We start from the raw sequence: 25,576 nt of genomic DNA, 5'->3' as shown, positions 1-25,576 counted from the left end.
AGAAGGTGGTCAAGGAAAGTGTGGGCCCCTTACTGAATGGGGGAGGAGACATAGTGACCGATGATGTAGAAAAAGCTGAAGTACTCAGTGCTTTATTTGCCTTGGTCTTCACAGACAAGGTCAGCTCTCACACTGCTGCACTGGGCAACACAGTATGGGGAGGAGGTGAGTAGCCCTCAGTGGTGAAAGAACAGGTTAAGGACTATTTAGAAAAGCTGGACATGCGCAAGTCCATAGGTCCAGATCTAATGCATCTAAGGATGCTGAGGGAGTTGGCTGACGTGATTGCAGAGCCATTGACCATTATCTTTGAAAATCTGTGGTGATCGGGGGAGGTCCTGGACGATTGGAAAAAGGCAAATATAGTGCCCATATTTTAAAAAGGGAAGAAAGAACCCGGGGAACTACAGACCGGTCAGTCTCACTTCAGTCCCCGGCAAAATCATGGAGCAGGTCCTCAAGGAATCCATTTTGAAGCACTTGGAGGAGAGGAAGGTGATCAGGAACAGTCAGCATGGATTCACCAAGGGCAAGTCGTGCCTGACCAACCTGATTGCCTTCTATAATGAGATAACTGGTTCTGTGGATATAGGGAAAGCGGTAGTTGTGATATATCTTGACTTTAGCAAAGCTTTTGATACAGTCTCTCACAGTATTCTTGACAGAAAGTGAAAAAAGTATGGATTGGATAAATGGTCTAGATGGATAGGTGGATAGAAAGCTGGCTAGATTGTCAGGCTCAACAGGTAGTGATCAATGGCTCGATGTCTAGTTGGCAGCCGGTATCAAGTGGAGTGGCCCAAGGGTCGGTCCTGGGTCTGGTTTTATTCAACATCTTTATGAATGATCTGGATGATGGGATGAATTGCACCCTCAGCAAGCTCACAGATGACACTAAGCTAGGGGGAGAGGTAGATATGCTGGAGGGTAGGGATAGGGTCCAGAGTGACCTACACAAATTGGAGGATTGGGCCAAAAGAAATCTGATGAGGTTTAGCAAGGACAAGTGCAGAGTCCTACACTTAGAAAGGAAGAATCCCATGCACCGCTACAGGCTGGGGACCAACTGGCTAAGCAGCAGTTCTGCAGAAAAGGAGCTGGGGATTACAGTGGACGAGAAGCTGGATACGAGTCAGCAGTGTGCCGTCGTTGCCAAGAAATGGCATATTGGGCTGTATTAGTAGGAGCATGGCCAGCAGATCGTGGGAAGTGATTATTCCCTTCTATTAGTCACTGGAGTATGCCTCTAGTTTTGGTCCCCCCACTACAGAAGGGATGTGGATAAATAGGAGAGAGTCCAGCAGAGGGCAGCGAAAATGATCAGGGGCTGGGGCACATGACTTACAAGGAGAGGCTGAGGGAACTGGGGTTGTTTAGTCTGCAGAAGAGAAGAGTGGGGGGGGGGGGGATTTGATAGCAGCCTTCAACTACCTGAAGGGGGTTCCAAAGAGGATGGAGCTCAGCTGTTCTCAGTGGTGGCAGATGACAGAACAAGAAGCAATGGTCTCAAGTTGCAGTGGGGGAGGTCTAGGTTGGATATTAGGAAACACCATTTCACTAGGAGGGTGGTGAAGCACTGGAGTGGGTTACCTAGGGAGGTGGTGGAATCGCCTTCCTTAGAAGTTTTTAAGGTCAGGCTTGACAAAGCCCTGGCTGGGATGATTTAGTTGGGGTTGGTCCTGCTTTGAGCAGGGGGTTGTACTAGATGACCTTCTGTATTTTAATGTTAGCCTGAAGTATTTCAAGCATCCCTTGTACTGGTACTTTCATGCTGTTGTGAGAGTGACATATGAAGTGCATGCAAGTCCTGTGAGCTATTTCTGCCTTCACTTAGTAGTCTCTCCTTCTCCCAGAAATACTAGTCAGGGTGGGGACAGTGCCTGGAGGCATAGCTAGCTACAGCAGTAATAAAGGTAGAACTGGAAGCGGTTTGTTCCTAAAGAGAAATCTATTGTTATGATCCACCTATTTTTAATTGCAGTATTCTAGAAATCATGACAACCTCAGGAAAAGATAACTTCCGATTGAAGAGCTATAAGAACAAATCTTTAAATCCTGATGAAATGCGTCGTAGGCGAGAGGAAGAGGGCCTTCAGCTGCGGAAGCAGAAAAGGGAGGAACAGGTACTGCAGAAGTTTTCTCTTGTAACTATAGCCAGTCCACAAAAGAAGGCTTTTCTTGAAAATGTCTGCCTCCCTGTCCTGATAAGTTTATGCATGCTAACATACTGTTGATTACAGAGCAGACTTCTTTGACAGTGGAAACCAGTTGTTCTGGTGCCTGGTTGCTCCTTGATCTACTGAAATCACACGTGTGTGCTAGAGCCCTGGTTCTACTATGATTATGATGATGTAAGTTCACACACTAACCCTGCTTATTAGACTGATATGTTGAATAGGGAGTTTAAAGTTTTTTGTGTCCCCATCTGATTGAGAATCAAGAGAGATGCTGAAAACAACCACTGGACTAGTGGTTTCCTGTTATCTCAGGAGAAGGCAGCCTGGGAGCAGGGACAGTGTTGAGAACCTTTTCTTACCAGGAGCAGTATGTTGAGTAGTACCAGAGGTCTTTATCCTTGGGATCTTGCTTGGTGTAGTTGGCCAACCCTCCGCTTCAGCTCAGCCATTGTATCTTTAAGTCTCTTGTCTCTGGGTCCACTATAGGAGCTCCAATTCCTGTGTAATCTTACTGTCCTCGGCGGGAGTTTAACTTACTTCAGGGGTCTTTTCAGAGCCCAGTTTGCAATCCTTTTGCCTCTAGTCCCTGATGTCTTCCCTGCTCCTGGTCCCACTCTCACCAACTGACTCCAGTAATAGACCCATAATCTCTGGCTGAGTTACTGAAGTCCTCAGATCATGATTTAAAGACGTCACATTGCAGAGAATTTACCAGGTACTCTAGTTCAAACGAGCAAGTGACCCATGCTGCAGAGGAAGGTGAAAAACCCACATAGTCTCTGCCAATCTGACCTGAGGGAAAATTCCTTCCTGACCCCACATATTGCAATCAGTTAGACTCTGAGTATGCAGTGAGATCCACCTGCCGGACACCTGGGAAAGAATTCACCGTAGTAACTCAGAGCCCTCCCCATCTGGTCCCATCTCCAGCCATTGAAGGTATTTGCTATTAGCAGTCCCAGATGGACCACATGCCATTGTAGGCAGTCTCATCATACAGTTATTAATTATGTTTTTTGCCTCCACTGCTTGGCTGGGGAGGCTGTTCCAGAACTTCACTCCTCTCATGGTTAGAAATCTTCTTCTAATTACAAGCCTAAATTTGTTGATGGCCAGTTTACGTCCATTCGTTCTTGTGCCAACGTTGGCCCTAATTTAAATAACTCCTCTCCCTCCCTGGTGTTTATCCCTCTGATTATTTATAGACAGTAATCCTATCCCCCCCAGCCTTTGTTTGGTTAGGCTAAACAATCCTAGCTCCTTAAGTCTCCTCTTGTAAGGTAGGTTCTCCACTCCTTTGACCATCCTAGTAGCCCTTTTTTGCACCTGTTGGACAAACTGGAAACTTTGAGATGGATTATGTTTAAAGCCAAACGAAACTGCACTTTGGGTGATTGAGATTTTTGGAGCTAGGTTGAGGGCTGAAAGTAGCACATTGGATTTGTAATATCAGGTCAGGTCATCAATCCATTAAGACCAGAGAAAGGATACTGGAAGTGCCAATATCAGATGCTTCAGAGAAAAGTGTGGTTGGGGTCGGAATCCATGCAAATGCACCTAGTTGATTTGTGTTCATGCAAGATTGGGAAGAGGAAATCTTTCCTGACCTCTACATCATGACATTGATAACTTCATTCATAGATTAGGACATATCACTAAAGATGTTAAATCAGAAAACAAATGCACTCCCCTTAAAAACCCAGCCTGCACCTTTGACTCTGATCTCTTTAGTGATTAGCCAACCTGTGGCAGTCAAACACTGTGTAGTATAATTTCTTTTTGATCCTAAATGGATTGGCTGCTGAAGTCACTTCATGACCACTTGTTCTTGTATTAATAAAGACCAGTAGTGCAGTGGTGCTGGCACATTTTGCTATAATAGCTTTTCAGGTTCTTTTAGAAAATTCCAAGAAAAGTCCATTTCTGAGGGGGTAAAAACTTCTGCTGGGCCAAAACTTATCTCAAAGCCTTCACCCAAGAAAAGTCTAACCCAGTGTTAACCTGCACAGAATTCTTCCCCATAAATCTTAAGAGCAAAGTGGTGTTACACATTTCTATACTATTAAGGTGTTTTCCCCATTTTTTTCACCCAGGGATATATCAGTAAACAAAAATAAATATCTTTATTGATCTCTGAAACATTTTTGTTCTCCTGGAATTTTCCTATTTATTAAAATCCAGTGTGGTATGTTTTTCCAACATTAATGAAAATCCTTTGTGTTACTAACATCTTAGGCCTGGTCTACACTACAAATATAGGTCAATGTGGGGCAGCTTATGTCGACCTAGTTGAGCATACGTCTACATTTAAATTTGGCTCCCACCAACATAAGTGCCATTTTGAAACTCATTTTCCTGATTGCCCGGCTTGATGAGCACATCTACCAGCTCTCCATTGTTGAATGCAACTGCCCAGCTGACTATGGAGCAGACAGGAGATACTGGATCTCCCTGGGCCTGTGGGTAGAAGAGGCTGTGTAGGCACTGCTTCGAGCCAGCCGTAGAAACTGCGACAACCCGAGCAATCTGCTCATAGAGATGCAGGAGAAGGGGTATGACAGGGACCAGCAGCAACACTGTTTGAAAGCTGAGGAGCTGCAGCAGATGTACCAGAAGGCCAGGGGTACTGATACGGCACCGAGCTGCAGACCTACTGCTTTTACACAGAACCACATGCCATACTTGGTGGAAATCACACCACCACCTGCCACAGCACTCTGGATAGTTCCAAGGAGCCCAAGTCACCAGCCTCTTCTGTGAACAGCAGTGAGGAGGTGGTGAACAAGGAAGAGGAGTATGTTGGACAGGTGACCAGGCAATCCAACTGTGCAGTGAGCCAGTACCTCTTTTTACTCCACTGCAGTCTAACCAGTCTTGCCAGATGAGCATGGGTGAACCTATGCAGGTGAAGGAACCTCAGGTGAGCGTGTCGTTTAATTTTAAATTACAGGGATGGCACCCCCAAAGTAGCAGGACACTCTTGAGTTACCATTAATTTACTCACGGTAGAAGAGGTGGTGTTACAGCCAAGACAGAGTTGCTATCTGCTTTTCACTCCCTTCTGGAGTTAGGTGGGGTGTGGGAGGAGGGCTGCAGAGCAATTTGTTTATGTTCATGGGGATGTTCGAATCCTCCTGAGAGATCTTGACGAAACTTTTATGGAGGTACTGTGCAATCCTCTGCCGAAGGTTTCTAGGGATGGCAGCCTTATTTCTTCCTCTGCAGAAGGACACTTTCCCATGCTAGTCAGTGATAACGGTAGCAGGCACCGTTGCAATACACAGTCCAGCAGCATATAGTCCTGGGCTGCTTTGTGACACCCACCGCAGCTGTTCTCTTTCTGCCTTTGTTACTCTCAGGAGTGAGAGATCTGCTAAAATCACCACCACCTGTTGAAAACAGTGCCAGTATTCAGTGGCATTGCCCTATACTTAAGTCCCTTCCTTTTCAGTTTAAACTGATTGATTTTTACCAAAAATTTTCCGGGTTTTGCAAAAAGTATTATTCATTTTTTTTCTGATTTTTTTCCGCCCTACTTTTGTATCATTCAAATACATAAACCCTTTTTTATTAGGAAAATACAATACATTGCATGAGATCTATGTATTACGATAATCATAGAATATCAGGGTTGGAAGGGACTCAGGAGGTCATCTAGTCCAACCCCCTGCTTAAAGAAGGACCAATCCCCAGCTAAAGCCAGGGCTTTGTCAAGCCTGACCTTAAAAACCACAAAGGAAGGAGATTCCACCACCTCCCTAGGTAACGCATTCCAGTAGTTCACCACCCTCCTGGTGAAAGTTTTTTCTACTATCCAACCTAAACCTCCCCCACTGCAACTTGAGACCATTAGTCTGTCTATTAGTCTGTATGTATATTGGTCTGTGTACAAATGTGTATTAGTCTATGTGTATGCAAAGTTGCCTGTTGAAGTAAGGCTATGTAGTAGTCTAGAAGTTACACACAATAAACAATCAGGCACGCGCACAAGTTCTGAAGTGCATGTGCATCTGAACGTACTGATGAATTTCATGCCCAGGTACACATTTCAAGCTGTGAGCAGCTTTAAACCAAAACTGTTTAAAGATTTGACACCCTAAAATGGGAAGAAAACGAAAATCTGTATCCAAATATATTTCAGAACACAAGGAAGCATTTGAAAGTTTAAAAGGATGAAGTTGAGTGTATGCGCTGCAAATGGTGTGGCCCAGTTATTAAAAGTAAATATTTATAGACTAATAGTTCTAACTCTACAATAGTAAACTATTTATTCAAATGGAAAGTTTTATTTGGGGGATTAGAGATGTATTGTTTTCTTAAACTCAGAAGTGGCATTGTGTTTTGAGTAGGGCTGTCAAGCGATTAAAAAAATTAATCGCGATTAATCGAGCGATTAAACAAATTAATCGCATGATTAAACAATAATAGAATACCATTTATTTAAATATTTTTGGAATTTTTCTACATTTTCTAATATATTTCAGTTACAACACAGAATAAAAAATGTGTGGTGCTCACTTTATATTTATTTTTGATTACAAATATAAAGTGCTGTAAAAAACTAAAAGAAATAGTATTTTTCAGTTTCCCCATTACAAGTACTGTAGTGCAGTCTCTTTATCATGAAAGTTGAACTTACAGATGTAGAATTATGTACACAAAAGCCTGCACTCAAAAACAAAACAATATAAAACTTTAGAGCCTGCAAGCCCACTGTCATAGCTGGCATCGCAAGATATTTACGTGCCAGATGTGCTAAAGATTCATATGTCCCTTCATGCTTCAACCACCATTCCAGAGGACGTGCTTCCATACTGATGACGGGCTCTGCTCGATAACGATTCAAAACAGTGCGGACTGATGCATGTTCATTTTCATCATCTGAGTCAGATGCCACCAGCAGAAGATTGATTTTCTTTTTTGCTGGTTTGGGTCCTGTAGTTTCTGCATCAGAGTGTTGCTCTTTTAACACATCTGAAAGCATGCGCCACACCTTGTCCCTCTCAGATTTTGGAAGGCCCTTCAGATTCTTAAACCTTGGGTCGAGTGCTGTATCTATCCTTAAAAATCTCACTTTGGTACCTTCTTTGTGTTTTGTCGTATCTGCACTGAAAGTGTTCTTAAAATGAACAACATGTGCTGGGTCATCATCTGAGACTGCTATAACATGAAATATATGGCAGAATGCGGGTAAAACGGAGCAGGAGACATACAATTCTCCACCAATTAATTCAATCAGGTGACATTGTGAATAAGAAGCAGGCAGCATTATCTCCTGTAAATGTAAACAAACTTCTTGTCTTAATGGTTGGCTGAACAAGAAGTAGGACTAAGTGGATTTGTAGGCTCTAAAGTTTTACCCAGTTTTGTTTTTGAATGCAGTTATGTAACAAACAAACAAAATCTACATTTGTAAGTTGCATTTTCATGGTAGAGATTGCACTACCATACTTGTATGAGGTGAATTGAAAAATACTATTTCTTTTATCATTTTTACAGTGCAAATATTTGTAATCAAAAATAATAAATGAGCACTATATACTTTGTATTCTGTGCTGTAATTGAAGTCAATATATTAAAATGTAGAAAAACATCCAAGAATATTTAATAAATTTCAATTGGGATTCTATTGTTTAACAGTTTGACTAAAACTGCGATTAATTGCGATTAATTTTTTGAGTTAATCGTATGCATTAAACTGCGAGTAATTGACAACCCTAGTTTTGAGTTCTGTTTTATTTCTGCAGCAAACCACAGTGGTGATTGAAATTGAAAGCATTAATCGACTGAATATTTTCCCCATCTTTTCGTCCACCAAAATAAACCCTGATATTTACCCAGGAAAATTAATGTTTTTTAAACTGATTTTTACCTTTTTTGTTGTTGTGGTAATAAACACTGATAAATTCCTGGGAAAAAATAAAATAAAATAAAAACTGAAAGTGAAGGGCCTGACCTATACTTCTAGAACCATGCAACTGAGCAATTCCTTCCCCGTTTTCCCAACCCCCAGCGGGCCATGCTAACTGTGACTGTTGCTGTGGCTGGCACTGTGCACAGGCAGCCTCAAGCAGAAGTGAGAATGTAGTTAGTCCTTAAAACTTTACCGGAGGAAGGGGATTGAGTTCAGCATTTTTGAGTTTCCACTTTCCATAGTGAGTACACTGACAATAGTACCTCTGTGTTTTATCTGCAGGTGCTGCCATTGCAGCCCTCACGGTCTGTCTCTGCACACCCACGGAATGCCTGAGGAGAAAGAAGAGGACTCGGGATGACATGTTCCAGGAGATCCTGCAAGCCAGTGCTGCAATGGACAATGAGCACAGGGCCTACAGGATGAACACTGGGGACAACCTGGAGAAGGAAAGAGTGGAGAGGAGAAAGGTGCAGGAAAAGGAGAGGGAGATTCATCAGGATAGAATAGAGCTTCTCAGGCCGCAAACACAGATACTGAAGACTTTGGTGGACTTGTAGGTGCAACAACCCCATGCTTGCCTCCCTCTGCAGCCCATTAATATCAGACTCAATATCAGAACCTCCCATACCTGCCTCCCCCACCCTCCCCCTACCCCCAACATTCCATATGACATTAGGTGCTTCTGCACTATGGCTCCCCCGCCCCAGGGGACATTAAAGACAATCACAGCTTCTCATACACTGAGCTGTGAAAGCCATGATTGCTGTAGGTGTAGCTTAGATGGACAAGAATGTTCTTTCCCCTTCATTAGTTCTGTTCTCTTAGTTTATTAGGTTTTCTAGTAAGTTTTCGATGTATGTGTTTTTAAATTACCTGAAGTTTGTTTTTGGTTTTAATTTCACTGATTTTGTTACAGAATAAAAGCATTTGAAACATAATTCGTCTTTATTAGTTCACAACATGTGCTGGCTGGTGCTCAGCTGTTCTGAAAATGACTAATGACCTGTTTCTGCACAGTGTCACACAACTCAAAATAATTCACAAACAAAATTAATAGGTGCTTTGACAATGTTTTATATGCCTACGTGTACCGCAATCAACATCATTCATACCAGGCCGCAAAAAAGAGCGTGCCAGATAGAGCACACGACAACTTACGCTGCTGTCGCCCACTAGTAAAATGGTCTTTCGAAGACTCCCTGAGCCGTATGGCTCCACGCTGAGCTCTACTTGTAGTCCTTGTATCTGGCTGTTCAAATTCAGCAAGGAGCTGCTCCACCTGGGTGGAAACTTCCCCCTTTGCTTCGCAGATATTATGCAGAACCCCAGAGGCAGCTATAACCATGGGGATATTTTTCTCACTGAGGTCCAATCTTGTGAATAAACAATGCCAGTGTCCCTTCAAATGACCAAAGGTACATTCAACTGTCATTTTGCATTTGCTGAGCCAGTAGTAAAGCATTCCTTGGTGGTGCTGAGATGATTGGATCATTTCAGCATTGCCAATGGTAACCTGCTGGTTAGGAAGAAAAGTCCTTGCTTGCAGCTTTTGAACAGCCCTTTGCTCTTAAAGATGTGAGCGTTATGCATCTTCCCTGACCAGCTCACATTGATGTCGGTGATGCATTCTTTAGAATCCACCAGAACTTGCATAACCATAGAAAAGTGACCCTTTCTGCTGATGTACTCTGGCAAGGTGGGCTGGTGCCAGAAATAGGGATATGCATGTCATCTATTGATCCACCTCCGTTTGGGAACTCCATTGCTGCAAATCCATCCACTATATCCTGCATGTTGCTGAGAGTCACACTCCTGTTTAGTAGGAGATGATTAATGGCCCTGCATACTTGCGTGACAAAGGCCCCCCACAGTGGATTTCCCGACTCCAAATTTATTCTCGACTGACCAGTAGCAATCTGGCGTTGCAAGTTTCCACAGTGACATCGGAGAAGTGAGTGATGATAGCAGTGCAGCTCTCATTTTCGTGTCCCTGCTCTGGAGGGCTGGGGTGAGTTTGGCACACCAATCTAGGAATGTAGATTGCCACCACTGCTCGTCATCCCAAACCTGCGGTATTGATGCAATCCTACCAGCCAGTGTGTGTTTCTTGGGCCCAGAGGTGGTGCACCACCGTCTGCAGCTGCTCTGTGAATTTGACCCGCAACTTTGAGTTGGTTCTTGCGATGGCCTACAACAATCTGTCCTCCAAGGAATTGTCATGTGCCCTGCGGCTCTTCTTGGGACTCTGCAAATACTACAGCATTGTGCACCTTGTGCTTGCAGCGCTCCTGGCAGCGGTGCAGAGCTGTGCAGGTTCCATGCTTCTGCTGGAGGTGGGAAACGGCAAGGACGGTCACGTGGGATTGTGGGATTTTAAAAAAGGTGCAAAAATTATGGGATACAGATGACATTATAGGTTGGAGACCGTTGCAAACTGGGAAGCTGACCATATACTCCTGGTCACCCCTGCACGGCTCATTTCGGCCCCATCATGCATTGCCAAAACTTCCCCAAAGATAGTGCTGTGGATGCTGGCGAATTGTATGCTGCGATACCTACCCATGGTGCACCACATTACATCAGTAAAAGTGATCCTGGTGAGTACAAGCACTGCTGACACAAGGCACCAAGTATGCATGTGCACAAGAGATGTACTAACTGTGGCAACTGTATGTTTGACCTACGTTTGTAATGTAGACAAGGCCTTAGATTAGTCAGATGAATAAAAATTTAGAATGTAATCTGCTCATCATAATGTGCTTATTTTCTTTTGCATTTGACTTTGTTTCTGGTCCGTTTCTGATGGGAACAGTTTGTTCTTTTCTGTTACAGTCATGCTGTTGGGTTTGCGTTTCTAGCACCTTCAGGGGAAGAGTTGTTTCTTTTAATTTAAATGCAAGTGTTTAGACTTTTCTTACTAGGTTTTGTTAAATCCTTTTTAATCTTCTACTAACCTTTGGTTTTAAATTGAGTTTGACTGTTTCCTCTAGTGACTCAGAAGTCCATTGACTTACTTGATTCCAGTGTTCTTTTGAAACCACAACTTTTAGCATATATATTTGTCTCAGTTCCTGAGTTAATTGCACCTCTGTCCCCCTTATGATCTCCATGAGGGCATCCCTGTTAGTCTCGGGTCTGTAGTTTTTACCTTTCGTGAACCAGAATCCCATGATCCTCTCCTTCCAGACTGGAGTTTAGGCTGCAAACTCTTGCAAGTAACTGTGGTCACTTCAGCAGATCTGACTTCAGTTCAGCATTTGCAGTTGTTCTCCCAGGGGCAATAACCAACCAGCTGTCCTAAATCAAAGTACTATTTATTCAGAACAAAAGCATTTTAGAGAAAATATCTTAAAAACAAACAGATTATGTGCATGCCTTGTTTACTAGATGACAATCTGTCTTCCATAGGGAGATTCTGGGAGATTTAAAGTGCTCCAGGTCTTTTCCACAGGGCCTGCCTTTCTTGGTCACAGTCTCATGTTAGTTCTTGTCTCAAGGGTGAGTGAACAAGTCCTCTGGTCAGGGCTGATATTTTATGAAGGTTCAAATCCATTGTCTGTTAAGGCCAGGTCATGTTAATCTGTGTGTTGTTTCCACCGGGGGGCGGGTGAAGCTTCATAAGGCTTGTTACTTGCATTGATTCAGCATTTAAGTTTTACATTAATTACCCCTTAGTGCTTTTAGTTCCTGTAGAAAGCATCCTTGAGCTCATCCATTGAACCAGGAATACAATTAGTGGCAAGCCCATAAAAGTACATATATCATTTATAAATTTAACATAATGTCTTTGGATATTCTAGTGTTCCATAGCATCTGTCACATCTCAATATAATAATCTTGAAATATTCCATGTGCACCTGTCGCAACTTGGTTCTGCACAGCAATTAGGAGATCATGGCTGTCGGAGCTATTGCAGCCTACTGTGCTATTCTGAAAGTAAGCTAGCCTTGGATTCTGTACTGCTGATACTAACTTCAGGTCTTTTCCTCTTTAGTTATTTAAGCGCAGAAATGTTGCTACAGCTGAGGAAGAAGCAGAGGAGGAAGTGATGTCAGATGGAGGTTTTCATGAAGCTCAGCTGAACAACATGGAGATGACTTCTGTAAGTGAGCATAATGCTTTCAGAATCTCTGCATACATATTCTCTCTGGGTGTGTTTGTGTATGTGTGTAAATAAAATGGTTGGTAGGTAGGTGGATCGTGGTAGATAGTGCCATAGGCAGGATTGGCACCTTACAATGTATGGACTAATCTCAGAGTTTATATTCTAAAATGGACAGATACAACATACATGGTAATGGATCAGATTGCTCTAGAGAAACATGGTGGAAAGAGTGTGGGTTTGATTGGTTAGTTTTCCGAGAAAACTCTAGGTAAAATGTGCTGTCTGAAACAACTCTTCATGGATTTTGTTCCTGAGGCTGAGTGATGTAGAGAAACTTGCCAATATGTAGTAGTAGTAGGCAGGAGGCCTGAAATTTAAGCCCTTGTATCAGAGGCCTGGTATTAGATCTGAGCCCTGGACTAAAGTAGCAGTCAAAACTTTGCCGCTGTAAAGCAAAGTGAAAAGAACAGGAGGACTTGTGGCACATTAGAGACTAACAAATTTATTTGAGCATAAGCTTTCGTGGGCTACAGCCCACTTCATCGGATGCATGCAGTGGAAAATACAGGAGGATGATTTTATATACACAGAGAACATGAAACAATGGCTGTTACCATGCACGTTATAACGAGAGTGATCAGTTAAGGTGAGCTATTACCAGCAGGAGAGGAGAAGAAAAAAACAAACCTTTTGTAGTGATAATCAAGATGGGCCATTTCCAGCAGTTGACAAGAACGTGTGAGGAACAGTGGGTGGGGTGGGGGAAATAAACATGGGGAAATAGTTTTACTTTGTGTAATGACACATCTACTTCCAGTCTCTATTCAAGCCTAAGTTAATGGTGTCCAGTTTGCAAATTAATTCCAATTCAGCAGTCTCTCGTTGGAGTCTGTTTTTGAAGTTTTTTTGTTGTAATATTGTGACTTTTAGGTCTGTAATCGAGTGACCAGAGAGATTGAAGTGTTCTCTGACTGGTTTTTGAATGTTATAATTCTTGATGTCTGATTTGTGTCCATTTATTCTTTTACATAGAACTGTCCGGTTTGGCCAATGTACATGGCAGAGGGGCATTGCTGGCACATGATGGCATATATCACATTGGTAGATGAGCCGGTGAACGAGTCTCTGATAGTATGGCTGATGTGATTAGGCCCTATGATGGTGTCCCCTGAATAGATATGTGGACAGAGTTGCCAACTGGCTTTGTTGCAAGGATAGGTTCCTGGGTTAGTATTTTTGTTGTGTGGTGTGCAGTTGCTGGTGAGTATTTGCTTCAGGTTGGGGGGCTGTCTGTAAGCAAGGACTGGCCTGTCTCCCAAGGTCTGTGAGAGTGATGGGTCATCCTTCAGGATAGGTTGTAGATCCTTGATGATGCGCTGGAGAGGTTTTAGTTGGGGGGGTTGAAGGTGATGGCTAGTGGCGTTCTGTTACTTGCTTTGTTGGGCCTGTCCTGTATTAGGTGACTTCTGGGTACTCTTCTGGCTCTGTCGATCTGTTTCTTTACTTCAGCAGGTGGGTATTGTAGTTGTAAGAACACCACTAGACGCTCCTTCATCCCGCACTAAGAAGTAATCGGGCAGTGCAATTCCCATTCACGAAAATGGGATTACAACTAGCCTTGGTTAAAATTAATTAATGATCTGGAGGATGACGTGAATTGTACCCTCAGCAAGTTTTCAGATGACACTAAACTGGGAGGAGAGGTAGATACACTGGCGGGTAGGGATAGGATACAGAGGGACCTAGACAAATTAGAGGATTGGGCCAAAAGAAATTTGAGGTTCAACAAGGACAAGTGCCGTCCTGCATTTAGGACGGAAGAAAGAATCCCATGCACTGCTAAAGACTAGGGACCGAATGGCTAGGCAGCAGTTCTACAGTAAAGGACCTAGGGGTTACAGTGGACGAGAAGCTGGATATGAGTCAACAGTGTGCCCTTGTTGCCAAGAAGGCTAATGGCATTTTGGGCTGTATAAGTTGGAGCATTGCCAGCAGATTGAGGGACGTGATCATTCCCCTCCATTCGACATTGGTGAGGCCTCATCTGGAATACTGTGTCCAGTTTTGGGCTCCACACTACAAGAAGGATGTGGAAAAATTGGAAAGCATCCAGCGGAGGACAACAAAAATGATTAGGGGACTGGAACACATGACTTATGAGGAGAGGCTGAGGGAACTGGGATTGTTTTGTCTGCGGAAGAGAAGAATGAGGGGGGATTTGATAGCTGCTTTCAGCTACCTGAAAGGGGGTTCCAAAGAGGATGGATCTAGGCCAGGGGTCGGCAACCTTTCAGACATGGTGTGCCAAGTCTTCATTTATTCACTGTAATTTAAGGTTTTGTGTGCCAGTAATACATTTTAATGTTTTTAGAAGGGGTCTACCTATAAGTCTATATTATATAACTAAACTATTGTTGTATGTAAAGTAAATAAGGTTTCTAAAATGTTTAAGAAGCTTCATTTAAAATTAAATTAAAATGCAGATCTTATCAGTTTAGTGTGATCCTTGCCCTTCCTTTTCCTTTGAGTTTTGCAATGTCCCCAGGCTGGCAGCGGGCTGAGCAGGGCTGGTGGCCGGGACCCTGTCTGGCAAGGGGACGGCGGACGGAACCCCAGACCGGCAGCTGGCTGAGTGGCTCAGCCCACTGCCGGTCTGCGGTTCCGTCTGCCGGCCCCTGCCAGCCAGGGTTCCAGCCGCCAGCCCTGCTCAGCCCGCTGCCAGCCTGGGGGTCTGTCTAGCCAGGCCGGCAGCGGGCTGAGCGGGGCTGGTGGATGGAACCCAGGTAGGCAGCAGAGTGCCACTGAAGATCAGCTCATGTGCGACCTTTGGCACACATGCCATAGGTTGGTGACCCCTGATCTAAACTGTTCTCAGTGGTAGCTGATGACAGAACAAGGAGTAATGGTCTCAAGTTACAGTGGGGGGGCGGGGGGGTTAGGTTGGATATTAGGAAAAGCTTTTTCACTAGGAGGGTGGTGAAGCACTGGAATGCGTTACCTAGGGAGGTGGTGGAATCTCCTTCCTTTAAGGTTTTTAAGGTCCGGCTTGACAAAGCCCTAGCTGGGATGATTTAGTTGGGGATTGGTCCTGCTTTGAGCAGGGGGTTGGACTAGATGACCTCCTGAGGTCCCTTCCAACCCTGATATTCTATGGTTCTGTGAAAATGATGCAAAGGACATTTGGGGTGAGATAAATTTCTTAAGACAGAAGGTTAGCCTGTTCAGTTTAGTCTCTAGAAATCATGTTATGATTTTGTTGAATATGTAACCTTTTGTTTTCATTATCCTTACTCACTATTTCTTGAATCTTTGATAATAAACTTGTTTTCACTGTAAATATATGTAACTGTCTGATATTAAACTAGGGGCTGATCCTGAGTTGAATCATACAAGGTGGCGTGTTCACTGGTCCCTTAGAAACGACTGATCTGGTTTGTCTGCGAATGTTCAGTGGATAAGGGACTGGACGCTATAGGGGAACTCTTCAAAGGGGCTCAGGGACTGGGGCACACCTACTGTTAACCTCAAAGGCAACGTAAGGGCTGGCATAGCCCAGAGGAGGGTGCTTGAGTGGCTCTCAGACTGGTAGTGTCAGGGAGGTGAAACACAGTTGAGCACAAGCAAGTCTTTCTCACGCTGGATGTGTGGGGTATTAAGGTGACTCAGTCTTGGGACCCTGAGAAGAGTCAGGTTTCAGAGTAACAGCCGTGTTAGTCTGTATTCGCAAAAAGAAAAGGAGTACTTGTGGCACCTTAGAGACTAACCAATTTATTTGAGCATAAGCTTTCATGAGCTACAGCTCACTTCATCGGATACATACTGTGGAAAATACAGAAGATGTTTTTATACACACAGACCATGAAAAAATGGGTATTTATCACTACAAAAGGTTTTCTCTTCCCCCCCCCCCCCCCCCACTCTCCTGTTGGTAATAGCTTATCTAAAGTGATCACTCTCCTTACAATGTGTATGATAATCAAGGTGGGCCATTTCCAGCACAAATCCAGGGTTTAACAAGAACATCTGAGGAACGGGGTGGGGGGAGGAATAAACAAGGGGAAATAGGTTACATTTTATAATGAATCAATCTGTCTGTAGGCAAGCCCCCCAACCTGAAGCGAATACTCACCAGCAACCACATACCACACAACAGAACCACTAACCCAGGAACCTATCCTTGCAACAAAGCCCGTTGCCAACTGTGCCCACATATCTATTCAGGGGACACCATCACAGAGCCTAATCACATCAGCCACACTATCAGAGGCTCGTTCACCTACACATCTACCAATGTGATATATGCCATCGTGTGCCAGCAATGCCCCTCTTCCATGTACATTGGGCAAACTGGACAGTCTCACTGTAAAAGAATAAATGGATACAAATCAGATGTCAAGAATTGTAACATTCATAAACCAGTCGGAGAACACTTCAATCTCTTTGGTTACTCGATTACAGACCTAAAAGTGGCAATTCTTCAACAAAAAAACTTCAGAAACAGACTCCAATGAGAGACTGCTGAATTGGAATTAATTTTCAAACTGGATACAATTAACTTAGGCTTGAATAGAGACAGGGAATGGTTGATTCATTATAAAAAGTAACCTATTTCCCCTTGTTTATTCTCCCCCTCCCCCCCCCCCCGGTTCCTCAGACATTCTTGTTAAACCCTGGATTTGTGCTGGAAATGGCCCACCTTGGTTATCATACACATTGTAAGGAGAGTGATCACTTTAGATAAGCTGTTAACAGCAGGAGAGTGGGGTGGGGGGGAGAGAAAACCTTTTGTAGTGATAAACACCCATTTTTTCATGGTCTGTGTATATAAAAACATCTTCTTCTGTATTTTCCACAGTATGCATCCAATGAAGTGAGCTGTAGCTCACAAAAACTTATGCTCAAATAAATTGGTTAGTCTCTAAGGTGCCACAAGTACTCCTTTTCTTTTTGAGAAGAGTCACTGATTTTCACCAAAATCACTAGGGATCTGCCCGCTGATGTTTAGAACGTTCCCTGACATTTTGGAATTCAGTGGTTGTAGTTTCAAAAATTACTGCATTACATACAGAGAAATGTCATTGAAATGAGTGTGCAGATTTGCTTTGCTCTGCCAAAAACTCATTAATGGAGTAACCTGGATGGTTCAGTGGATCCGTAACGGGGTATAGAGACTCACATAAGCTAGCTCTCCTAAAATGTGTCCCGTGTCAGTAGTGACAGAAAGCTGTAACCATTTGTTCTAAAGCTTACGTGAAATGAACCAGGAGAATGAATAAAAGCATGAGAGGGTGTGTCAGTCTAAATAGGTGCTAATTTTAAAAACTACAATTGCAAATATCTCAAATTAGCATCCATAACAATCTCAGAGAGAGTGGACTGTTGAAATTTAACTCTCCTCTTCTCCTAAATTACCCATCTTGCAAAATATAGACCAGTAATTCTTCACTATTGGAAGTGAAAGTGCAGGGAAAGCTCAGGTATTTTTATCAGTTTCATCTATCTCCGTCTTAGAGTAGGATTCTATGACATGGTGGTCAGAAGATCTGAGCCCTTTCTACACTACTCCTTCCATCTGTGGACCTGCATGTGTGGTGAACTGTGCATCCACTTTTTTCTTGCAGTAGACAAAATCTCCAGGTCAAAGTTGAAGGACACTGGTCAGAGTAGTGTGGGAAAGCTAGGACTGCTGTTGTGATGTTCATGCTCAGGAATTCAGTCATCAGGGTTGTCTGTCTTTCACCAGAACTAAAACCATTTTTACTTCTTTAAAATTACAGGTTGTGTGAATTGTGGTGCTACAAAAATGGCTTGAAGCAAACATAACAGACAGGTCTAGACAATAACTTACCCTAGCCAGCAGAAGCTGGTTCCTCATACTCACAAACACCCATATATCAATTTTACTATTTCAATCCTCAGCTTCCTTCTCCTGATAAGAGACTGCCAATTATATGGTGGTTTTGTGATGTGGAAAATGTCTGCTAATTTTGCTCATATAGTTTAAAACAAAATTTGGATTCTGGAGATGAAGGGTTCACAAATTAGCACGCTACCATCTAAAGCCCTTTGAATGATCACACTAAGAGTCAATAATATAACTTTTGTTGGCTAGCTTCTTACATAGTAATAAACTCAATAGCACAGTTTGGCAAATGTTGTTCTAATCTTTTCCCTCTGAATTCAATCCAAAATTTACTAGTTTCTTTTCCTGTGTAATCCCAGAGTGCCGTCATCACCTCTGATATGATTGAGATGATTTTCTCCAATAGCCCAGAGCAGCAGCTTTCAGCCACTCAGAAATTCCGGAAGCTACTTTCAAAAGGTGAGTACTGAAGCTACTTAGAGTTGTAATGTTGAAGTGGGGGGATATGTTTTATATTCCAGCTAGTATCATAGAAGATGAGGGTTGGAAGAGACCTCAAAGCAGGACCAACCCCAACTAATCATCCCAGCTAGGGCTTTGTCAAGCTGGGCCTTAAAAACCTCTAAGGATGGAGATTCCACCATCTCCCTAGGTAACCCATTCTAGTGCTTCACCATCCTTCTGGTGAAATAGTGTTTCCTAATATCCAACCTAAACCTCCCCCACCGCAACTTGAGACCATTGCTCCTTGTTCTGTCATCTGCTACCACCGAGAACAGCCTATCTCCATCCTCTTTGGGAACCCCCCTCACCCCCCTTCTTCAGGTAGTAGAAAGCTGCTATCAAATCCCCCCCTCACTCACTTTTCTAGTAACAGGGTAGTGAACTCTCTTTGTGACATGAAAGATATCTTCAAACTCCTGCCAGTCTCACTACATATTCTAGCATCAGGGCAGTAATTCCTTCACAACATGTATAGGAACTTTCCTGAACATGCTTATTCAAAACCAACAACCCTACATCTTGAGCAAATGCCTCTGCAGATTCCCGTATGATCATGCCCATCAGGGAGTGCTGGTTTAGAGCCTTTTAGAAAGCATTGATTATTAAGACTACTTGAATGCCCCAGCTCAGAACCAAATTTTCAGTGTGATAGGTAAAAAGTCTCTGTGGGTCTGACCGTTCCTGTCTTGCTGCTGTCTCGTCTGGTTTGGAATCTATAATCCTCCACCATCCTCCTTTTCTTTTTTCTTTTTATTTGTTTTGCTTGTTCTTCATTATTTTAAAAGAAAGGTTTGGGGGTTTTATTTCTAGTTCCTCCTTGTGTGGCTTGCTCTGTTTCATGGCATTACTGTTATGGATCCTCACTGTAACCAGTGTTGTGTGCTTTTTTGGAAACTAACCCACTTCAGGGTCACAGTCAGCTTCATAGCTACTGATACCCTCCACCTGAGAGGCTAATCATTCATTTATTGTGGTAGCACCTAGAAGCTCTGATTAGGCCATTAGACTAGGCACATGTGACAGAACAATCCCTGATCCAAAGAGTTTATAATCTAAGGGTATGTCTACACTACGAAATTAGGTCGATTTTATAGAAGTCGATTTTTAAAAATCGATTTTATACAGTCGATTGCGTATGTCCACACTAAGCGCATTAAGTTGGCAGAGTGTGTCCTCACTACCGTGGCTAGCATCGACATACGGAGCGGTGCACTGTGGGTAGCTATCCCACAGTTCCCGCATTCTCTGCCGCCCATTGGAATTCTGGGTTAAGCTCCCAAAGCCTGAAGGGGCAAAAACATTGTCGTGGGTGGTTTTGGGTACATGTCGTCAGTCGCCCCTCCCTCCGTGAAAGCAACGGCAGACAATTGTTTCGCGCCTTTTTTCCGTGCAGACGCCATACCATGGCAAGCATGGAGCCCGCTCAGCTTAGCATCACTGCTGCTGTTGTGTCCTGGGTGCTGCTGTCAGCAGACGGTGCAGTACGACTGCTAACCATCCTCATCCACCACTTCCACTGCAACTCTGCTCTCCTGCTCTTGTAAATGAGCTCAGTCTCAATAACAAATTTCTCCACGTTGTCGTCATCCACCGCTTCCACTGCAACTCTGCTCTCCTGGTGCCACGAATCCACCTTGCAGGTCCTCTCGTCGTTCTGTATAAATATCTATTCTTGTGGCATCTGTCATCCACCGCTTCCGCTGCAACTCTGCTCTCCTGCAGATGCCATATCACGGCAAGCATGGAGCCTGCTCAGTTCACCACTGCTGTTGTGAGCATTGTAAACATCTCACAGATTATCCTGGAATATATGCAGAATCGGGCTAAGGGAGGCCAGCACAAGGATGATTGTGAGGAGGACATGGACACAGGCGTTTCTGAAAGCACGGGCTGTGGCAATTGGGACATCATGGCGGCAGGGGGGCTGGTTGATACAGTGGAACACCGATTCTGGGCCTGGCAAACAAGCACAGACTGGTGGGACTGCATAGTCTTGCAGGTATGGGATAATTCCCAGTGGCTGTGAAACTTTCGCATGCATAAGGCCACTTTCCTGGAACTCTGTGAGTTGCATTCCCCCGCCCTGAAGCACTAGAATACCAAAATGAGTACTGCCCTGACAGTTGAGAAGCCAGTGGAGATAGCCCTGTGGAAGCTTGTTACGCCTGACTGCTACCGGTCAGTCGACAATCAATTTGGAGTGGGCAAATCTACTGTGGGGGCTGCTGTGATCCAAGTAGCCAACGCAATCATTGATGTTCTGTTATCAAGGGTAGTGACTCTGGGAAATGTGCAGGTCAGGGTGGATGGCTTTGCTGCAATGGATTTTCCTAACAGTGGTGGGGCGACAGACGGAACGCATATCCCTATCTTGGCACTGGCCCAGCTTGCCAACCAGTACGTAAACCTCAAGGAGTACTTCTCAATGGTGCTGCAAGCACTGGTGGATCACCAGGGACATTTCACAGACATCAACGTGGGATGGCCAGGAAAGGTGCATGACGCTTGTGTCTTTAAGAACTCTGGGCTGTTTGAGCAGCAGCAAGAAGGGACTTACTTTCCAGACCAGAAAATTACCATTGGGGATGTTGAAATGCCTATAGTTATCCTTGGAGACCCAGCCTACCCCTTGCTCCCATGGCTCATGAAGCCATACACAGGCAGCCTGGACAGTAGTAAGGAGCAGTTCAACTATAGGCTGAGCAAGTGCAGAACGGTGGTAAAATGTGCCTTTGGACGTTTAAAAGCTGTTTGCTGACTAGGTCAGACCTCAGCGCAACCAATATTCCCATTGTTATTGCTGCTTGCTGTGTGCTCCATGATATCTGTGAGAGTAATGGAGAGACATTTATGGTGAGGTGGGAGGTTAAGGCAAATTGCCTGGCGGCCGATTTTGAGCAGCCAGACACCAGGGCAATTAGAAGAGCACAGGTAGGCGCACTGCGCATCAGAAAGGCTTTGAAAACCAGTTTCGTGACTGGTCAGGCTATGGTGTGACAGTTGTGTGTGTTTCTCCTTGATGCAAACCTGCCCCCTTTGTTGATTTTAATTTCCTGTAAGCCAACCATCCTCCCCCCTTTGAAATAAAGTAACTATTTTGAAACCATGCATTCTTTCTTTATTAATTAAAAAAAAAAGTGAGATAACTAACAAGGTAGCCCGGGTGGGGTGGGGGAAGAGGGAAGGACAAGGCCATACTACAAATCAAAACTGTTTGTTTGAATGACAGCCTTCTGTTGCTTGGACCATCCTCTGGAGTGGTGTGGCTGGGTGCCTGGAGCCTCCCCCCCGCGTTCTTGGGCATCTGGGAGAGGAGGATATGGAACTTGGGGGGGAGGTCAGGCGGTTGTACAATGGATGCAGTGGGGGTCTGTGCTCTTGTTGGCTTTCCTTCAGCTGCACCAGACGCTTCATCATGTCAGTTAGCTCCCCTATTAGCCTTAGCATCGCCTCCTGCCTCCACTCCTTGCACTGCTGCCTCTGCTCTTCGTGCTCACTTAATGCTATTCCTAGCCTCTAACACTCCATGCATTCAGCTGTGCCCTATCAGTGTGGGAGGACTGCATGAGCTTGGAAAACGTGTCCTTGCGAGTGCGTTGTTTTTGCCTTCTAATCTGTGATAACCTCAGGGACGGAGATGATAGGGGGAGCCTAGAAACATTTGCACATGGGAGGAGATAAAAAGGGAGATAAAATTTAAGATGATACATTTCTGAGAATAAAAGGGAGACTCTTTCACAATGAATCAAGCAATTCACAGCTGACAGCACATGTGCTTACACATTTTACCTATTATATTGAGCGCCTACCGGTATGGTGCCACATCACACACGGTTGGGCAACAGGATTCGGTTTCCATGCAGCCATGGTAAGGCAAATGGTACGCGGGGTTGGCTTCTTCCACCTTCATAACATGTGGGAATGGTTTCAAACTGCAGCGCCATCCTTTCCCATAGCAAGCAATGCTAGCTGGGTTTCACGTTTAAAAGGAGGGGCTGTGGTTTTCGGGTGGATGTGCAGCACACACCTCCCCCCACCCCACCGTGTGACTATTCTCTGGGATGATCCCTTTTAGCCAAGTGCAAACAACCCAGCATGAACGGGGTCCTTTTACTGTTCCCTTACAAAAATTGCCTTATTTCAACCAGGTGACCATGAATGATATCACACTTGTGAGGCTAACACAAAGATATAGACCGAATGTTGCTTGAATGTTGCTTGAAGGCTATAAGGTGGGTAGAAAGCTGGCTAAATTGTCGGGCTCAACGGGTAGTGATCAATGGCTCCATGTCTAGTTGGCAGCCGGTATCAAGTGGAGTGCCCCAAGGGTCGGTCCTGGGGCCGGTTTTATTCAATATCTTCATAAATGATCTGGAGGATGGTGTGGATTGCACTCTCAGCAAATTTGCGGATGATACTAAACTGGGAGGAGTGGTAGATACGCTGGAGGGGAGGGATAGGATACAGAAGGACCTAGACCAATTGGAAGATTGGGCCAAAAGGAATCTGATGAGGTTCAATAAGGATAAGTGCAGGGTCCTGCACTTAGGACGGAAGAACCCAATGCACAGCTACAGACTAGGGACCGAATGGCTAGGCAGCAGTTCTGCAGAAAAGGACCTAGGGGTGATAGTGGACGAGAAGCTGGATATGAGTCAGCAGTGTGCCCTTGTTGCCAAGAAGGCCAATGGCATTTTGGGATGTATAAGTAGGGGCATAGCGAGCAGATCGAGGGACGTGATCGTTCCCCTCTCTTCGACATTGGTGAGGCCTCATCTGGAGTACTGTGTCCAGTTTTGGGCCCCACACTTCAAGAAGGATGTGGATAAATTGGAGAGAGTCCAGCGAAGGGCAACAAAAATGATTAGGGGACTGGAACACATGATTTATGAGGAGAGGCTGAGGGAGCTGGGATTGTTTAGCCTGCAGAAGAGAAGAATGAGGGGGGATTTGATAGCTGCTTTCAACTACCTGAAAGGGGGTTCCAAAGAGGATGGCTCTAGACTGTTCTCAATGGTAGCAGATGACAGAACGAGGAGTAATGGTCTCAAGTTGCAGTGGGGGAGGTTTAAATTGGATATTAGGAAAAACTTTTTCACTAAGAGGGTGGTGAAACACTGGAATGCGTTACCTAGGGAGGTGGTAGAATCTCCTTCCTTAGAGGTTTTTAAGGTCAGGCTTGACAAAGCCCTGGCTGGGATGATTTAACTGGGAATTGGTCCTGCTTTGAGCAGGGGGTTGGACTAGATGACCTTCTGGGGTCCCTTCCAACCCTGATATTCTATGATTCTATGAATGCGACCAAAACCCAGGACCATTTGCTGCCATGCTTTGTGCTGCAATGATTCTAGAATACTTTTAGGGTACTTCCAGGAGAGCTTCATGGAGATGTCCCTGGAGGATTCCCGCTCCATTCCCAGACATGCGAACAGACTTTTCTAGTAGCTGTTCTGGCTGCGAATGCATCCCAGTTCTTCAGAGAAAATCAAACATTAAACACTATTGCTTTTAAACCCTGTACCGTAGTTACAAATGTGCACTCGCCAGAGGCCTTCTCCAACTTGAGGGTCGGGGATCCCGCCTTGGGAGGGTATTGGCTCCAGGGTGATGAAAAGGTCCTGGCTGTCGGGGAGAAAGGATTCACCGCTTGCCTGCTGCGCATTCTCATTCTCCTCTTCCTCCTCCTCCATGTTGCTTGAGACTCCACCTTTGCAAGTGTCCACAGACAACGGTGGGGTAGTGGTAGGGTCCCCTCCTAGAATGCCATACATGCTGGTTCTATGATCAGCTGCATGGGGCTTTGATCCGGAGCGACGATTTGCCTCCTTTGTCTTTTGGTAGGCTTGCCTCAGCTCCTTAACTTTCATGCGGCACTGCTGTGTGTCCCTGTTGTAACCTCTCTCCAACATGCCCTGTGAGATTTTGGCAAGTATGTTTGCATTTCTTCTTTTTGATCGGAGTCCGGCCTGCACAGATGCTTCTCCCCATTCAGCAATCAGATCCAGTTTCTCCCTTTCGGTCCATGCTGGAGCTCGTTTGCAATTCTTGGGGGACTGCATGTTCACCTGTGCTGCTGAGTTCTTCACGTTGACCAAACAGAAATGAAATTCAAAAATTCCCAGGGCTTTTCTTGTTTACCTGGCTAGTGCATCGGAGTTCAAAGTGCTGTCCAGACGGGTTAAATTGGAGCACTCTGGGATGGATCCCGGAGGCGCATACTGTCGATTTGCGTCTGCACTACCCCAAATTCGACCCAGCAAGGTTGATTTTAGCACTGTTCCCTTTGCTGGAGAGGAGTACAGAAATCGATTTTAAGAGCCGTTTAAGTCATAGAATCATAGAATATCAGGGTTGGAAGGGACCTCAGGAGGTCATCTAGTCCAACCCCCTGCTCAAAGCAGGACCAATCCCCAATTAAATCCTCCCAGCCAGGGCTTTGTCAAGCCTGACCTTAAAAACTTCTAAGGAAGGAGATTCTACCACCTCCCTAGGTAATGCATTCCAGTGTTTCACCACCCTCCTAGTGAAGAAGTTTTTCCTAATATCCAACCTAAACCTCCCCCACTGCAACTTGAGACCATTACTCCTTGTCCTGTCCTCTTCTACCACTGAGAATAGTCTAGAACCATCCTCTCTGGAACCACCTCTCAGGTAGTTGAAAGCAGCTAACAAATCCCCTCTCATTCTTCTCTTCTGCAGACTAAACAATCCCAGTTCCCTCAGCCTCTCCTCATAAGTCATGTGTTCTAGACCCCTAATCATTTTTGTTGCCCTTCGCTGGACTCTCTCCAATTTATCCACATCCTTCTTGTAGTGTGGGGCCCCAAACTGGAGACAGTACTCCAGACGAGGCCTCACCAATGTCGAATAGAGGGGAACAATCACGTCCCTCGATCTGCTCGCTATGCCCTGACTTATACATCCCAAAATGCCATTGGCCTTCTTGGCAATAAGGGCACACTGCTGACTCATATCCAGCTTCTCGTCCACTGTCACCCCTAGGTCCTTTT

General features: G+C 44.6%; 1 protein-coding gene across 12 annotated transcripts in view; it reads left to right on the top strand.

The window, feature by feature from the left end:
• The window catches only part of KPNA1 (karyopherin subunit alpha 1), a 181,911-nt gene that overhangs the window by 43,341 nt on the left and 112,994 nt on the right, over positions 1-25,576 (top strand). For 11 of the 12 annotated variants that reach the window (XR_012154830.1, XR_012154829.1, XR_012154835.1 and 8 more), the window contains exons 2-4: positions 1,982-2,123; positions 12,089-12,196; positions 18,422-18,521. Coding sequence is in view for 7 of the 12 variants with exons in the window: in XM_073310977.1 (XP_073167078.1) it covers positions 1,995-2,123; positions 12,089-12,196; positions 18,422-18,521 (337 nt within the window). In the remaining 5 variants the exon portion in view is untranslated. Of the gene's footprint in view, positions 1-1,981; positions 2,124-2,257; positions 2,352-12,088; positions 12,197-18,421; positions 18,522-25,576 lie in introns of those variants that run through there. The other variant, XM_073311016.1, reaches the window with a different exon arrangement.

This window comes from Lepidochelys kempii, chromosome 1, assembly GCF_965140265.1.
Source record: "Lepidochelys kempii isolate rLepKem1 chromosome 1, rLepKem1.hap2, whole genome shotgun sequence".
In the NCBI taxonomy this organism is placed as follows: domain Eukaryota; kingdom Metazoa; phylum Chordata; order Testudines; family Cheloniidae; genus Lepidochelys; species Lepidochelys kempii.
This window is presented reverse-complemented; position numbering and strand designations above follow the sequence as displayed.